At 34.4% G+C, this 18,471-nt stretch overlaps 1 protein-coding gene across 2 annotated transcripts; it reads left to right on the top strand.

Moving 5' to 3' along the window:
- Positions 1–2,690: 2,690 nt before the first annotated feature.
- Positions 2,691–18,448, top strand: LOC123684006 (D-beta-hydroxybutyrate dehydrogenase, mitochondrial). 2 transcript variants are annotated; one of them, XM_045623082.1, is made up of 5 exons: positions 2,691–2,977; positions 15,979–16,164; positions 16,245–16,488; positions 17,092–17,437; positions 17,869–18,448. In XM_045623082.1, exons 2-5 carry the CDS (start codon positions 15,982–15,984, stop codon positions 18,050–18,052), a joined length of 957 nt encoding a protein of 318 aa, XP_045479038.1. In that variant the 5' UTR covers positions 2,691–2,977; positions 15,979–15,981; the 3' UTR covers positions 18,053–18,448. The 2 variants fall into 2 exon arrangements, with proteins under 2 accessions (XP_045479038.1, XP_045479039.1); XM_045623083.1 differs by lacking the exon at positions 2,691–2,977 and adding an exon at positions 9,674–9,954.
- The last annotated feature ends 23 nt before the right edge of the window (positions 18,449–18,471 follow it).

The raw sequence follows: 18,471 nt of genomic DNA on the forward strand, positions 1-18,471 counted from the left end.
ATCAAAAAGGAAAAGGCAATTCGTGATATTCATGTCATTCTTCAGTTGAATGTTCCGATTTGAGTATCACTGCCCATAGATGAATATAAAAAGAGAAATCGTCTTCGTGATTAGATTTATTAATTAACCATTAATAGTTAAGTGACAATGAAAGCAAAAATCGATGCAATATAACTTTTATGGAATTCTTAAATCATTGTCACGTGAAATGAAAAATATTGAAAAGAAGGACTATTAGTGATAGCAATAAGTGAAGAAATTTCAATAGACAAGGGTCTTAAAGTATTGGTTTATGCGGAAGAGAATCCTACTTTTATAGCACATTATTATCGATAATTATTTATGATAATGATTTTTAAGAACGAGTACCTACCTACATTCAAGAACGATGAAATACAAGTTAGAAGATCCAATATATTTTAGGAAGATTTTTTTTCTTTGCTTTCATATCAATATCAACCGAGATTTTGTTTCGTTTTTCTTAGCTGAGTGCTAGGTGTAGGATATATGTATAGGGTGTTTTTTTTCGAGGTATATAACGTTAAGTTGGCATTACTTTTCAAGATGGCGACCGATTTAACAGCTGTCAAGTGATTTATTCTCAGTTTGGTTTGGCAATTCATCATGAATAGACTCACGCCTGAACAACGCTTGCAAATAGTGCAATTTTATTTCGAAAATAATGGTTCTGTGCGGAATACGTATCGCGCACTACGTCCATTTTATTTTGTTTAGCGATGAAGCGCACTTCTGGTTGAATGGCTACGTCAACAAACAAAACTGCCGCATTCGGAGTGAAGATAATCCTCAAGTGTATGTCGAAACACCGTTACATCCAGAAAAACTGACTGTTTGGTGCGCTTTATGGGCTGGTGGAATCATTGGTCCGTACTTCTTCAAAAACGATGATGGCCAGAACGTTACAGTCAATGGTGATCGGTATAGAGCCATGATTACTAACTTTTTGATTCCTGAATTGAACAACCATGATGTCCAGGAGCTGTGGTTCCAACAAGACGGCGCAACATGTCACACAGCTCGTGCCACAATCGATTTATTGTAAGACACGCTTAATTTCACGTTTTGGACCTGTGAATTGGCCTCCAAGATCTTGTGATTTAACACCGCTAGACTACTTTCTGTGGGGCTATGTAAAATCATTGGTCTATGCGGATAAGCCATATACCCTTGACCATTTGGAAGACAACATTCGCCGTGTTATTGACGATATACGGCCACAAATGTTGGAAAAAGTCATCGAAAATTGGACGTCCAGATGGGACTACATCCGAGCCAGCCGTGGCGGTCATATGCCAGAAATCATATTTAAAATGTAATGTCACAAGATTATCTTGCGGATAAATAAAATTCATGTCAATCGAATCGTTGTTTTATTGCAATTCAAAGTTCTATAGCACTAAAAAGAACACCTTTATATAAAAATTGTTTTTTTCGGAAATATTTCATATTTATTTGACTTCAAAGGTGAAAAAAGTCAATACTTCTTCTAGAAGTTAAAGTTAAGATACTCAATTTGATTTTTCATGTTGATAAAATGAGAATTTTGACAGGTTTCGATAGTGCTAATACTGATTCACGTATTTTAGATGTTGAAGTGAAATGATTTCGGATTGAAAAATCTTAAAATATTCACAATTCCTGAATTTGATTCAGTGTTCAGTGTGTTTCAAATTTAGGTAACATAGAGTCCGGATCGAGATATTGATGGTTTAGAGAAGCTACATTTGTTGTTGTTTTAAAAATTGATAAAAACGAAGTTTGTGTATCAATGAAATTTTTTTTTTTGAGGGAAAAAATGCTGTGCAAGCAAAGCTATGCCTTGAAAAGTGTTATTTGGACTGTACTCTATAGATAAAGGTTAAAAGATGCATTTGAGCGTGGGAGGATATGAGTATTCTTGAAGGTGTTTATATTGACGAATGAAGTAGAATTTTGTGTTTTTACTAGTTCAGGCCCAGGATTTATTCAGTTGACTGTTATTTCTAGGAGTACTATCCTCACATTTATTTTTGTGACAGATAAATCTTTCAAATCGATTCGAAGTTTCTATTATTCCGCAAGATTCAAGGAAAATAGAACCAACTGAATTTTCCTGCAAAATCGATGATATCTGTAGGAAATTGCATCTGCAAATTATTACAATTCTCACAATCTTTTTATTCTTCCTAAAGTAATGAATTCAAACAAAATTTGATGAAAATCTTAATTGTTGGAATGATTGGTTGCCATGGAAATGTATTTATCCATAATAATTATAGGTTGACAACTCTAAGAAATGTTTTATCACCATTGAGAATAATCATTTTGCTGCCTTATAGGCATAAGGCGAAAAGTCCTTACGTTGCTGCTTAGGCAGGAAAAGTAATGTAAGCAAAAAGTAAGTAGTAAGTAAAAGTAATCAATATTTGCTGTCAATCGGAGAAAAAAACATTTTTATTTGCGTTTTATCGTCCATCTGCAAAATTGGATATAAATGAAAATAATCACAAAAAGCGACAGCTGATTCGCTCTAAAAATCACCTGTACTACAACAGAAAGATAATCACCACTACGCGAAAAAAACCCATCGGATTTGGCAACTGCAGATATTCAACATCTGCACATACATACTTGAATCTCAGCCGCAAGACTGGACAACTCAAGACTCGACCAAACAAGTCTGCCATCAGACTCATTACATAGGTAGCTGTTAGCTGGGTACCAGTCTCTTCAGAATTCCATCGAGGTACCAAGAACCGAGTGGACCAACTCATGTGAGACGTGCTTGTCTAGAAATTAGTTGTTCTAAAAGTAGGCGCGAGACTGCATGAAGGTGTCAGTTTAGTGTTATTATTGTAGAGAGTTGATTGCGTTTTCAAATGTGTTTGGTGGACTCATTTGAGTGATATATTTGTGGACATGTGTGTATCTTTTTGGAACTGAGGATAAATGTGGATTATCTTGGTTATTTCTGAAGGTAAGGAAATCCAATTTGCGATAATATTCACTTTGTATAATACCGAAATCAACCCTTAAACATAATACCATTCTGGGAATGACAGGAAGGATCAACAAAAAACTTTAAGTATTCGTAGGAATGTTTGTTCAAGCCGATATTTGAACAAACACAGATTACAATCCTTGAATTCTTCACTGGTAAAAATTCTCATCCGTTTTCAGGATACTTCGGGTTCTCAGAGAAATTAAATTTCTTCAAAACAGTTGAAGGATCCAGAATAATTGTATTAAGCCAATAAAAGCATCCAACTGTTTTATTACTGTTCGTAATCATGATTGTCCTGTCAGATATCTGCATGGAATTCCCTTGGGAATTCACAATTGGAATGAGTTCGCCCTGTAGGAATTCTAGAGGAAAATAGGTTATCATAAATTACTGACGTACTTGTGAAATTGGTAACATACCCTTTTCGTCATTACATCTTGAATCTTTTTATTTTTATATAATGGTTAAAGTATGGGTGAATTTTTCTGTGATATAATTTATATATCAACAACCTTCACAAATAAATGAAATGAAGAATATTACTTGGGGTAACGAATCTATACAGGGTTAGAACTATTTAGAGGGACACTACAGGGATATCGAAAACTGTTAGAAATACAGGGTGGCTCAAATTACAAAAAAATTGCGTTATTAGGGATGAGTGTGTTATTTTTGTAGAGTGAGATACATTATTGAATTCGTAATTTTTTCTTGGTCACCCCATAACGAAAACCAATATGACGTCCATAAGAAAAAGAAATTGAATATCGAGTCTTTGAAACAATGGATAACAGAAAAAATCTGACGAGACCATTAGAATCTTTATATTAGATAATGGCTACAAACCGAATTTCGTGAAGTTGTCTCCAAAAACAAATGATTTATAAGATTTTCGGTTTTTTCGAGATATCTCGGGAACTATTGGAGATATTTTGGATCTGTTAACACCAACACACTAACCCGTAAATAACGCAACTTTTCTGAGACACCCTGTATTTCAAAAGGTTTTCGATATCCCTGTAGTGCCTCGTGCGTATGAGTGGCGCAACAAAATCAAAAGCTGTCAATAAATTACACGTATCTCAATATTTTTTTTGTATCAAGCTAAAAAAACTCTTTCTTTCATCTGCTCCTTTTTGGTCTAAAACTGAAAAATCTCGTTCAATAGTGAAGGCGACATTTTTTTGATTATCGTGTATTATGAGAAGGTGCACCAGTATATAAAAAAGATAGCTGAACGTTACATGGTGTTCAAGAGAGAAAATTCGTCTTCAAAAACATGGATTTAGCACAACCAACTGATAAGGATATCATTATTACTTATCCAAGTAATTTTATCGAACACCACCATATTGTCCACATATGGCGTCTTTTTTCTCTATTCAAAACTCAATTCTTCAATTGAAGTTATTAACCAATTTCCAGTAATTTTCAATTTCCCTTAAACCGGGTGTCCCAAAAAGACCACGTCAAACGAAAACGGAATGTAGATAAGAATGTTCTCTACCGTTTTCGTTTGACGTTGTCTTTTTGGGACACCCTGTATACGAAAAAAAAAATTCCTGGTTTTAGTTTTCACCAACTATAATTTTATTTTCAAATGTCTTAGCATGTTTGAAACGTATCGCATATAATTGAATTCTGTATGCTCATTCAACTAGACTGAACAGGTTATCTCAAACACATAATAAGCAGTCGCTTGTTCATCAAAGAAATTATATAGCATCAAGATCTAGTTCTTTTATCGCGTGCTACAAATATAATAAAAAACACGCGAACCTTGAAAATTTAATGGAAGACAAGTTTTATACGGCAATTATTCTGTTATTATGAAGACATATACCGAGCATTCAAGACATATTAGTAGCGCGTTGTTTCTCACATAAATTATCACTATATAAGAACAAAACATTCCAACTATTAGTTTCTATGATGAGAGGAATCAGTAATTATAGTATTATTGGAATTTTGTTGGAATAACTTTGGATTAGATGATGTAGAGTACTACAAATTCTACAGAATTATTTGCCTGGTGAACAGAAAAAAATGAACTAGCGATGATATCAATATTAAACATTCCTCGACAAATTTCTTATTTTTCCAGAGGGAATTAATTTAATTGTAAATGATACATATTAATGTTGAATTTGAGCGTTTGAAATTGACTCTTCTGTTGAAATCATCAAATTCAAATAGGTATTCAATTGAAAATGCTTATAGAATCGTTATTTCAATATTAAATCACTTTTTTAGATTTCTACTATCGTCAGACCGTAAAAACAATAACTCTCAAACGGAGGGAGTTCGTTAATGGGCAAAATCTGACTAGGGGTTCCGTAGATATGGCCAATTAAATTATGTTGTCCTGATGATTTCAAAACTGTCAATTCGATCAAGATGAAATGTATCATCTTATGTAACTTTTTTTATGTCTATGAACTTGTGTCGAATAAATTAGAAAGTAGATTTGAAAGCATATTTATTCTGAGTGAGCTAGTTTGGAATTATCAATTCAATTTAATGCTGTATTTCTCTGAATTTGTATTTTTATTGCAGTAATTCTTTGCCTTATTTTTTCCGATAATACTCTTTTGGAATCGTGCAAGAAAACGAATGCTAAAAAGTTTGAAATTATCCAGAATCCAACTATTTCTCTTAATATATTATATTGGATTAATTATATGAAAGAAACAAAAACAAGATAATATATTCTTACATTCCTACAATGAACTCGCAAGACTGACTTAACAATGAATAAAAAAATCCATATTATTGTGTTCCTATTCAAATTTTCTTTATTAAATTTTGGTTCGGAGTTACCAGACCATAATAATATTCATGATTTTAACGATCTGCTAATTTCCTAATATTTGGTTTGATGTTTCAATTCGCTCGAAAACTTTCAATTTTTAATAAATTCAATATGATGTACGTAGTAGAATATATTTTCCATTAAATTTCAACATCGATAGCAGGAAGTTTATTCAAGCAAAAAGCTGGATAATGATATTAGCACCGCTCTTAGGTAATATTGAATGCATCGATATTGAGGTCTTTCAGATATCGAACCGGAAATGGATGTTCCAAGAAACTTTCAAGTCTCAAGTGAAACTGAACGGACATACGAAGTACAACAGCTCTGCAAGGTTGACAAGAACACTATACTGTGTAGGAATATGAATTCTACTACTATTTTTCGAATTTGGAAAGAAAGATATCATCTGCAATTTAATGATACAAGTTATTACTTAATGTTTTCTTTCATTGGTGGAGAAAGTCTTTTAATGCTAATATAGAACAACGAATCGAAGAAAGCAGTGACGTAAAGTCAGGAGAACATAAATTTTTATGAAATTTCTTAAGAATTTTATAGTTAATTCAATTTTCTGAACACAAGTTATTATGTACAGGGTGGGCAAATTTCGATGTTTTAGCACTACAACTTTTAAACCAGATGAGATAGACAAAATCTGATACCCCATTCTCGGTCACTTTTTGTGAGAAACTAACAAGGGTAGTATTCATTTTTGGCCACCTTCTTTTGTTTTCGAGTTATAAGCGTAAATTGGAAAAATGGCGATATCGAAAAACATTTATATCTCCGCTAATGCTGATGATAGAGCTCTGAAATTAAAATATTATACAGGCACTTTTTTACGTAGAATCCAGTGGCGTGTTCGTATTTCCAAAAGGGTTTTTAATTACGAAGTTATGACCCAAAGTTATGTTTTTTCGAATGGGAACACTAGATTTTTGTGCCATTTTCTGAAAGCTTAATTTTTCCTGATTTCAAAAATATATAACATCGTATGATTCGGATCAATATAAATAATAGAAAATGGCTAAAATCCTCTTTTCACCTAAGAGTCTTGATATTTCTATGGTTTCAACTGTTGATGAACAGCTCAATTTTTCTGTACTCATCAACAGTTGAAACCATAGAAATATTGAGACTCTTAAGTAAAAAAAGGTTTTTGACCATTTTCTGTTATTTATTTTAATACGAATCATACGATGTTATATATTTTTGAAATCAGGAAAAATTAAGCTTTCAGAAAATGGCACAAAAATCTAGTGTTCCCATTTGAAAAAACATAACTTTGGGTCATAGCTTCGTAATTAAAAACCCTTTTGAAAATACAAGCACGCCACTGGATTCTACGTAAAAAAGTGCCTCCATAATGTTTTAATTTCAGAGCTCTATCATCAGTATTAGCGGAGATATAAATGTTTTTCGATATCGCCATTTTTCCAATTTTCGCTTATAACTCGAAAACAAAAGAAGGTGGCCAAAAGTGAATACTACCCTTGTTAGTTTCTCAGAAAAAGAGACCGAGAATGGGGTATCAGATTTTGTCTATCTCATCTGGTTTAAAAGTTGTAGTGCTGAAACATCGAAATTTGCCCACCCTGTACATGGCGGACAGACGGACAGACAGAATTGATTTCAATTTCGATTTCTTCAGTAATACTTTTAGTATATTTTAGATATTTGGAAAAAAATCTTAACCAGCTGTTCTCCTGCTACATTCGCTCAAATAATTTGTTGCAAGTTGAGCGTAATCTACCTATAAAAATCAAAAAGAACACAGTTCAGTAATTCAAAGAGAATTACGAAAAATACTGCCGACTATAATGTTCAAGCGCTATTTAATATTCTCGAAACGCAACAGTTAGAATAATTCCAGAAGACATAAAAGCTCTTCCTGTTGCCTAAGCCTGGAATTCTAACAAAGTGAAATGGGGATAACTAAATTGTATTGGTAGAGTTGGGAAGACATTCTATTGCTTCATCTGAACTAAATAATGAAAATCTGCAGCGTATAGATTACTGGAGTAGTTTGCAGCTCTATACTATTAATTTCTAGTGCTTGGATTTTCCTTATTTTCTACGAACTAGAATTCGAGGTGTTGAAGTAAGATAACTGATATGAAAATTACAAAAAAATCAATATGAAAACATATCTAGTAGGAGTAGATATTAAAAAAAGCATTGTTGTACGTACAGTTTTTAGTTATTTATTTTTTATTTATTTATTCATCCTCCTGATAAATACATGTTACAAATCTACCGGTCTGACGATTTTGATGGATCTTGAATTCAATAATTTCCAACTATTCCTGGCTGACCCAACCGCAGTCTGTTTCTCTAGATTCTAGAACAATACCACAAAAATGGTGAAACTTTCCAATCATCGATCACTAATATATGAAACAAATATCATCATGAATGCATTTATAAAGCGAAGGGAATACCACAAAAAGTTAATAGACAATTTTATCACCATTTTAAATGGAAATATCGTTTAACTCTTTTGATAACTTAATAGGCATTGACGTAGATCAAAGGTAGAGGACAATGTCTAACTCCTTCGGAAACTGCTTAGAAACTTTTTTTTATATCAAGTGCCCAAAACACGAAAAATGATTTATGGTATGAAAGCCAGAACATCTCTCTTCATTATCAATGTCGAATCTAGACAGAATGATAATGAACCTACCTGACTTATAGACCCAACAAATTTATATTGGAGAAAAATTGATTTGAGGTCATCAATCCTAATTTTCCTTGAGATAAGATGGGTGGAACTCGATTAACTGAGAAATTGAAATACTCTGCGATATGAAACTTGTTATTTGTCTTGATTTTCCACAAGACTAACAAACCATGATTTCCATAATTATAACCTAGGGAGAACAAACATATTATGTCAACGTCGATGCTGTATTCAGAGGAGGGTATCATTTCAGCTCTGTTTCTTGCTTTCAAGAAATGGCTTCGTGGTAGCTTACAGTATCGAAGAGTTTGATGTACCCACTAAAAAAGGTATTATTTTAGACTGTTTTGTGAAATCATTTTTTTACGTTTTTGGTCCTGAAAAGTTACTTTTTTGGGTTTGGCCGTCAAAATTTATCCCTACTTATTTTTTATAGATAGCTACACTTTGAATACTATTAAAACCAACACATCAAGAACATTCATTTATTCAATATATTATTGGCTACATATATGGAGTGCTTATCATTTCAATTTTTGTAATTTTGAGTTTTATTGAAGTTTGTACAATTATTGAACTTTACCTTCTCTTACTCCTCTCCTTTACATTCTCTTTTTCGCTAGCCACTACAAATTATATTTCCTGAATAGTCAGCGACATTGCTGTTTTCTTTCTTCAGTTGGTAATAATAAAAATAGTACCTACAACTACTACTGGATTTCTCTTATAGAAAATTCTCCCTCCAAATATTGAATCTGCTATGTCCACTTTATTTATGAAAGATTCCTAAATATATTCTTCGGAAACTCTTCAGGATTTTCATCCCCGATGTCTCTTTGAAGTAGTTGAGTCAACCTCTGCACTGACCAAAATTTTTGCAGAGGACCTACGAAAGAATATCCTGTGTAGAAGACACTAAGTAGCTTAAATGAAAAGTCAAACCTTGGAAGAATGCATTTATCATTTTTATATGCTTTGAACTTTTTTCGAAAAAGTAATACCTCCACTTTCAACATGTTATTGTCGTGGAACAAGAGCAAAAACTACACCTACGTCAATGACATCTCAAGAACTGCTGTTACATTGAATGAGGAAATAATAAGTCTGTAAAATTTGTTGTTTTTGTGGCTGCTGGAATAAAAACACATATTCATTCCTTGTTGACCAGAGTAAATTGACTAGTTGTGGGTAATTGTTTTATAAACAGCGTGTGAACGTTGAAATAAAGGTAATAATTTTAGACTCATCGTCGGCAAGTGATGCAGTTTTAAACTTGTAAGGTCGTTCCTTAGTTGGGTGTTGTGCTTGTTTTCAAACGTATGAGACTGAGTTCATCAGAAAACTATTCCAAGTGGGATACTTCAATTAATATTGAATAATTCATCGGATGAATCTGTCAGTGTTATTCTGTGATTGTAACTTCATTACAGATTAGCGAGCGAAGTGAACAAGGTAGGGATTTTAAAGAAGAATGTTCGTAAAACAGCATATTTAAGTTCAATTTATAAGTACCTACATCAATTTCACCAAATTTGCTATTCAAAAATTTCAACAACAATTATTTTGGAAAAAATATCGCGCAATGCCTTGTTTTCCTTGTTTCAAAACAATGAACTTGAACTCATTTTAGTTTCGTGATGTTAGGTTAGGTCGTATTGAGACAGTTTCATTGACAATGACATAACATTGTTAGGTTAGGTAGATAATTTGAAATTGCTTCGTTTTCTACGAATTATTCTCCAATTATTCGGTAAAATTAACGCATTGATCAAGAATGACAGATATTTAGCTTCCTTCTTCATGTGTAATTATATTCCAATGTTTCTTCCTATTGCTCTAAAATAGAATGCTTCAGTTTTATATGGCTCTATCTTCAGTCAGCATATTCTTCTTCTTCTATTGGAAAAAAAAAGAATTTTCCCAACAGTTTTAAACTATTTTATTTGAAGCTCCAGATGATTTGTATTTGAGCTGAAGGTAGGTAACTTGTAACGGGTGTTTTTTTTCGAGGTATATAACTTTAAGTTGGCATTACTGTTCGAGATGGCGACCGATTTAACAGTTGTCAAGTGATTTATTCTCAGTTTGGTTTGGCAATTCATCATGAATAGACTCACGCCTGAACAACGCTTGCAAATAGTGCAATTTTATTTCGAAAATAATGGTTCTGTGCGGAATACGTATCGCGCACTACATCCATTTTACTTTGTTTAGCGATGAAGCGCACTTCTGGCTGAATGACTACGTCAACAAACAAAACTGCCGCATTTGGAGTGAAGCTAATCCTCAAGTGTATGTCGAAACACCGTTACATCCAGAAAAACTGACTGTTTGGTGCGCTTTATGGGCTGGTGGAATCATTGGTCCGTACTTCTTCAAAAACGATGATGGCCAGAACGTTACAGTCAATGGAGATCGGTATAGAGCCATGATTACTAACTTTTTCATTCCTGAATTGAACAACCATGATGTCCAGGAGCTGTGGTTCCAACAAGACGGCGCAACATGTCACACAATCGATTTATTGAAAGACACGTTTGGTGACCGCCTAATTTCACGTTTTGGACCTGTGAATTGGCCTCCAAGATCTTGTGATTTAACACCGCTAGACTACTTTCTATGGGGCTATGTAAAGTCATTGGTCTATGCGGATAAGCCACAAACCCTTGACCATTTGGAAGACAACATTCGCCGTGTTATTGCCGATATACGGCCACAAATGTTGAAAAAAGTCATCGAAAATTGGACGTCCAGATTGGACTACATCCGAGCCAGCCGTGGCGGTCATATGCCAGAAATCATATTTAAAATGTAATGTCACAAGATTATCTTGCGGATAAATAAAATTCTTGTCAATCGAATAATCCATCGTTGTTTTTGTGCAATTTAAAGTTCTATAGCTCTAAAAAAACACCCTTTACATGTTCAGGTAATTTTAATTTTGTGTGTTGATCGTATAAATGTTTCATTTATCGACACAACCGACCTTCCTAAGCTACGCTAATGGGTTTAGGAAAAAGTTTTTTCTGAAGAAGTATTCCAAATGAAATTAGCAGCAATATTCTTTGGATTACCACAATAACCAATCATTGTAGCTACTTCCTTGAAATCTGTTCGTTCAGTGCTAGCCCAAGCGATCCATCAGTGCTTCTAGACTTCTAGAGTAATTCGACTGTGAAGGAAACTTTATTATATTTTTGCCGTGTGGTAAAGTATTAGGCGTAGCTTCCTGTTCGAGCAGATCGATATCCATTTATCTTGTTTGCTTATTAAGGTTTTACGCTTGGAAAACGGTCTATAATTCAAGTTAACACGAATGTTATTTTATCAATTGTGCAAAAGTAGCTTCTCCACTTGGTTTCCAGAAATTATAGTTGGCGAAAATATGTTTCCACATAACGAAATCAATTTCCATGAAACATGAAATGATTTGTGTTTATTATTATCTGAACATCACTATCAGAGAAATAGCAGAAAAGAGATGCTAAATTGAGATTTAAGTTCCTCAAACAGAGACCGTATAGGGTGATTCTTAACTAAGTATTAAGCCAATTAAAAAGTCTCCGGTCTGATGGAGGTGCTAGTATTAAATCCATATGATTTTTAGTTAGTACCAACCTTTAAACAATACGTGTCAAAATTTGACAGCAGTCCGACCATTAGTTTGTGATATATTGCGTTGTGAGTGTAGCTACTTTTGTTATTTGAAAAAAGATGGAAAAAAAAGAATTTCATGTGCTGATAAAATATTGCTTTTTGAAGGGAAACAATACAGTTGAAGCATAATCCGGGTACTACACCAGGAAAATCAACCATCATTGATTGGAATGCTAAGTTTAAACGTGGTGAATTGAGCACCGAAGACGGCGAACGCAGTGGACGCCCAGAAGAGGCTGTCACCGACGAAAAAATTTAAAAAGTTCACAGAATAATTTTGAATGACCGTAAAGTGAAGTTGATCAAGATAGCAGACATTGTGAAGATATCGTCTGAATGTCCACATCATATCATTCACGAATATTTGTACATGAGAAAGCTGTGTGCAAAATGGGTGCTGCGCGAGCTCACAATCGATCAAAAGCAACAACGTGTTAATGATTCTGAGCAGTGTTTGAAGCTGTTAAAGTGCAATAAATCTAAATTTTTGCGTCGATATGTGACATTGGATGAAAGATGGCTCCATCATTTCACTCCGGAGTCCAATCGACAGTCAGCTGAGTGGAATGCACACGATGAACCCAATCCAAAGCAAAAAAAAACACAACAGTCAGCTGGCAAGGTTATGGCATCAGTATTCTGGGATGCGCAAGGTATAATATTTATTGATTACCTTCAAAAGGACCAGATCATCAACAGCGATTATTATATAGTGTTATTGGATCGTTTAAAAGATGAAATCGTTTAAAACGGCCCCATTTGAAAAAAAAAGGGGCTGTTCCATCAAGGCTTCGAATTGCTTCTGCATCCACCGTATTCGGCAGATCTGGCCCCCAGCGACTTTTTCCTGTTCTCGGACCTCAAAAGAATGCTCGCTGGAAAGAAATTTAGCACCAATGAAAAAGTAATCGCTGAAACTGAGGCCTATTTTGAAGCGAAAGACAAATCGTACTACAAAAATGGTATCGAAAAGTTGGAAGATCACTATAATCGCTGTATCGCCCTCGAAGGCAACTATGTTGAATAATAAAATCGAATTTTGCTAAAAAAAATGTGTTTTACTATGGTAGACCGGAGACTTTTCAATTTGCCTGTTACTTCAACCAAAAAAATGTGGCTTGGATTTACTAAACACGTAACTGAGTGTAGCTCTTGAATTAGAGTCAAACTTCATAGCTAAAAAGATGAAATCGTCAATTTTCGAATAGCAATTATAAAAGCCTAACAACTTATTGCGAAATTCAAAATCCATATTTGAACTTTGAACATCCGGTATCTCGGAAACTAAGCAATATAAGTATTGAACAATAGGGTAGAATCATGATATTTTGGGATCTAGAATCTACAATTCAGCGTTTGGAAAATTGAAACATCTACCAATATCGACACGCCCAACATCACCGTACGAAGAATCTTCACCTCACATCCAATCAAGACACGTCCTACACCGTTTTAACACAATGCTGACCACCTTTCTTCAATTACAAGCTATCTGACCAACTTTCATGGCGTTGAGGAATGTGTGGTTGTTGGTACAATAGCATGGAGTTCGTTCACTTGCAAAGACCCACACATAAATAGAAATCATGTTATGTTCTGTTTACATTCGCTAAATAAACAAATATCGCACTCCTGCTTATACAAAGTTGAGTGTTATACGAGGGCGATGAGAGAAATCAAACAATGATCGAAGACCAGGGTGTGTAGTGAGGATGATCCTTAAAAATATCCATTACGATATCGATGTTATTAGTTGTGTCATGCTGAGTGCATAAAAATAGCCTTGACTGAATGGAGCATACATTTCGTGCTCATTCGGTGTGACTGAAACCAAATGATTATTGAAATCATTACATGCTGGGATCAGTCAATAACAACTCAAGCTTGAATGTCATTTCCACCATTTTATATTCAAATTTCGATTGGATTCTTCTTGAGGTCAAGGCATGGGGTTTTAAAAAAATTTGGCACTTGTCGAATTGGATTGATTTATAAAGGGTGTTTTTTTAGAGCTATAGAACTTTAAATTGCAATAAAACAACGATGAATTATTCGATTGACATGAATTTTATTTATCCGCAAGATAATCCTGTGGCATTACATTTAATTAATTTCTGGCATATGACCGCCATAGCTGGCTCGGATGTAGTCCAATCTGGACGTCCAATTTCCGATGACTTTTTCCAACATTTGTGGCCGTATATCGGCAATAACACGGCGAATGTTGTCTTCCAAATGGTCAAGGGTTTGTGGCTTATCCGCATAGAGCAATGACTTTACATAGCTCCACAGAAAGTAGTCTAGCGGTGTTAAATCACAAGATCTTGGAGGCCAATTCACAGGTCCAAAACGTGAAATTAGGCGGTCACCAAACGTGTCTTTCAATAAATCGATTGTGGCATGAGCTGTGTGACATGTTGCGCCGTCTTGTTGGAACCACAGCTCCTGGACATCATGGTTGTTCAATTCAGGAATGAAAAAGTAAGTAATCATGGCTCTATACCGATCACCATTCACTGTAACGTTCTGGCCATCATCGTTTTTGAAGAAGTACGGACCAATGATTCCACCAGCCCATAAAGCGCACCAAACAGTCAGTTTTTCTGGATATAACGGTGTTTCGACATACACTTGAGGATTAACTTCACTCCAAATGCGGCAGTTTTGTTCGTTGACGTAGCCATTCAACCAGAAGTGCGCTTCATCGCTAAACAAAATAAAATGGTCGTAGTGCGCGATACGTATTCCGCACAGAACCATTATTTTCGAAAAAATTGCACTATTTGCAAGCGTTGTTCAGGCGTGAGTCCATTCATGATGAATTGCCAAACCTAACTGAGAATAAATCTCTTGACAGCAGTTAAATCGGTCGCCATCTTGAACAGTAATGCCAGCTTGAAGTTATATACCTCGAAAAAAAACACCCGTTATTTATAAAGTGTAATGCAGAAGTGAAAAAAATACAGTGAGTTTTGAGTATGGAACGCCTCAATTAACTCGCTATCTCCCAAAGCAATCTGACGACATGACATAGCGCTGTGTTCAAGAAACTAGCTTTCAAAAATAAATGAAATGATTATATTTTTTCAGTAAAACTAAAATTGAAGAATTTTTTCTTTAGGCGACCATAAGTTTCATATGAGAACCCTTAAGTTGTTGAGAAACTATAGAAGAGTAGCATTCTCATTAGATTACCAATTAATTCTACAAGATGGATATATGTATTTTCCAAAATGATAATTACTTCTTGGAAGCAATTACGAGTTCTAAGCACAAAATGTAACAATCTGAAAGTATTAAAATACGTAAGAATGCCTTTTCCATCTTTTTTCTGAAGCTGTCATTATTGGCTTGTTTTCATTCACCTCGAAATGTTACCATAACAACCGAATAGTACGAATCTTAATAAAGCCCTACCTTTTCATACTACCCCTTGTTCATAAATCAAAATAACAAAGATAGACAATATTTGGCTTCACAACAATCAGTGCTTTCATATGAGGTGGGCGTTACTGTATGTTATTTCTCTGAGATAACAATTTTAAGATGCTCTTTCCATTAGGGTATTCTATGATATATTGAAGAGTTGATTTTGTTTTACCCAAGTGTACATTTTTTAATGTTTGTTTCGATGATCTTATTCATATGTTGGCAACTTCTATTTTAATTTTTACTTATTTGTTCCTGTCTTTATGTCTATCTCTCAAGGAAAAAGTTGCTAACGTATTACACCAATACTCTTCTCTATCTCACTTTAGATATTGATCATCTACTTTAGATCATTGACTGGATAATTAAATGTTATGTTTTTTTTTTCAGAAAATGGATGAACAAACAGCGTTTGTCTTAGCTCTACAAATCTTGGCCTTATTCTCGATAGCAGGAGCTCTTCTACTCTACCTGATATGCAAAATACAAAAGACAGATTCTGTTACACTTGAAAATATTCCTGGAGCCAGCAAACCTATTCTGGTCACTTGTGCAGACAATGCGATTGGTTTACAAGTGAGTCAAGTCGATCCATCCAGTTAATTTGATGTTTAGATGTTTGGAAAAAATAATCTGTAGTTTCTTATTATCCACAGATATCCATCCATTTAGCTAACAGAGGGTTCAGAGTGTTCAGTGGCTTAAAGGCCGGTGCTGGTGTAGGTTCCCCAGATGATTCAGTTGCTGCCAAAGTAATAAGATCGTGGCAAAAGAATAGGGAGAGTCAAAATGGCATGGTTCATGGGTCTATTATTGCACTACCATTGGATGTGAATAGAGAGGACCTGCTCCATGAAGCAGCTGATATCATCAGAGGCCATTTACCAGCAGGAGAGGATGGTAAATTTCAAGTAGATGTAAAGGGTTATAATGGCAACATTGTGCATTTTTTCTTGACATTTCTTTTGTCACTTGTATTCGGTAGATTATGCCATTCAATCATAGAAAGGTACACGCTTCAACAACGTTTAGAAATTGATAGATTGTTGTATCGAAGTCGGTGCTCATCTGTAAATAGAAATTTTAGAAGAATTCATGGACGACATCATTCCAATTTGTCGTATTGTCGACAATGTTGCCAATTGTTGCCATTAAAACCATTTCGAATTGTATAATTTCTATTGAAAAACCCTACATCATATCAATGCATGAATCTCCAGTATAGAAATCAAAATTCAGGATATTTCTCTGAATTTTGATTGTTGAGTCAATAGCTTTTCCATGCAAATTCATATGTTCATTCTCATCCTCTTGGAATTTCAAGATAAATAAGCAAACCTTGTGTTCAAATCAAAGATTCCATATCCACAACTAAACCATATCACTTTTACAGCATTCTCGTTGCTATACATTTCTAGGTGTATCTACAGATCGCATGATCTGTAGAGTTAGATATGATATAGTTAGCATCATTGAAGTATAAAATCATTTATGTTTCTCCAGGTCTCTGGGCAGTGATAAACACGACGGGGCTCATCTACAGGGGTCGTTTGGACCAGCAGGACATCAGTCAGTGGGAGGCTATGTTCAGAACAAATGTGGTAGGAGTTTTACGTACATCAAGAGCTTTCCAAGGTCTACTACGCAATACTTCTGGAAGAATAATCACACTTGGTCCTGAAAATTGCTGTGAAGGTGGTTTTGTGGCCTACGCAGCAACGAGACATGCAGTTTTAGGTGCTACCGATGCTTTGAGGAAAGAGCTGGTATCAACTGGTATCAGAGTTATCACCTTGGAGCTCACATGTTTCAATACGGAAGACCTTTATGTGATTCCAAAATTGAGAAAGTGAGTAAGAAATTCAGAAACTCTTATTTCTTTTGAATCTATGTAGGAATGGCAACTCTAGAATATAGAGGACTAACTCTAGAATATAGAATCCTAGTATTTATACAACCTGTATAAACATTTTCTTGGAATGGGCTTCCAGCAAATGATCGATGTTTTTCTGTATTGGCGGTATTAGTTTCACACTCAGTTGCAGGAAAATTCATTAAAATTTGATGCCGCAGGAAAATTCATTAAAATTTAATGCCGCATTAAAATTTTAATCCTCCCTTAAACGCAGACTCCTCCTACTGGAGTATCAATTTCAATGACGGCATCAAATTTTAATGAATGTTCCTGCAACTAGGTTTCAATGTATTATCCAATATTCAATCTAAAGATGTACTCCTCTTCTGGATCAAAAGACAAACTCTATTTTAATGATATTTCAGAGATAAAGAGCAAACGGAGATATCCATAGATTCTGATGGATGTATTGAATATTATCCAAGAGCATTACCCCCTTATTCGCTTCATACATTAGACTTATGTTTAACAACAAGAAACCCAAAAGACTTTTATTCCCTGGAGTACAAATATGCTTGGTTGAAGCCTTTAAAGATGATGACCGTTTGAGAGGAAGACCTAATCTCAGCATGATAAGTTGGTGACGAATATTCATAGATATGGTGATAAGTTGCTTGAAAAATTTTCCACAAGAAAATATTATTATATTATATTTAACAAACTTGTTGATATTTTTGTTTTGTGAATAACTTGAAGATCATCATATCATATATTTCTAGCAAAAATTATTCTCAGCTATAGTAGAATGGAATTGTAACTAAAAAATCAACTTGAAATAACACCAGGGAATTTTGGATATCATCCAAAAAATGTTTTATACTAGAACAACATTGAATTCTACCTGTATATTTTATGTGTATATTATATGCCATATCTCTTAACTTCAATTTGTATATATGTATTATTGTTATTATTGTATGTTTTCAAATAAAATACTTCCAATAGTTTTTTATTTTAATGAACTAGAT

The sequence above is a fragment of the Harmonia axyridis genome, chromosome 7 (assembly GCF_914767665.1).
Source record: "Harmonia axyridis chromosome 7, icHarAxyr1.1, whole genome shotgun sequence".
Taxonomy (NCBI): Eukaryota; Metazoa; Arthropoda; class Insecta; order Coleoptera; family Coccinellidae; genus Harmonia; species Harmonia axyridis.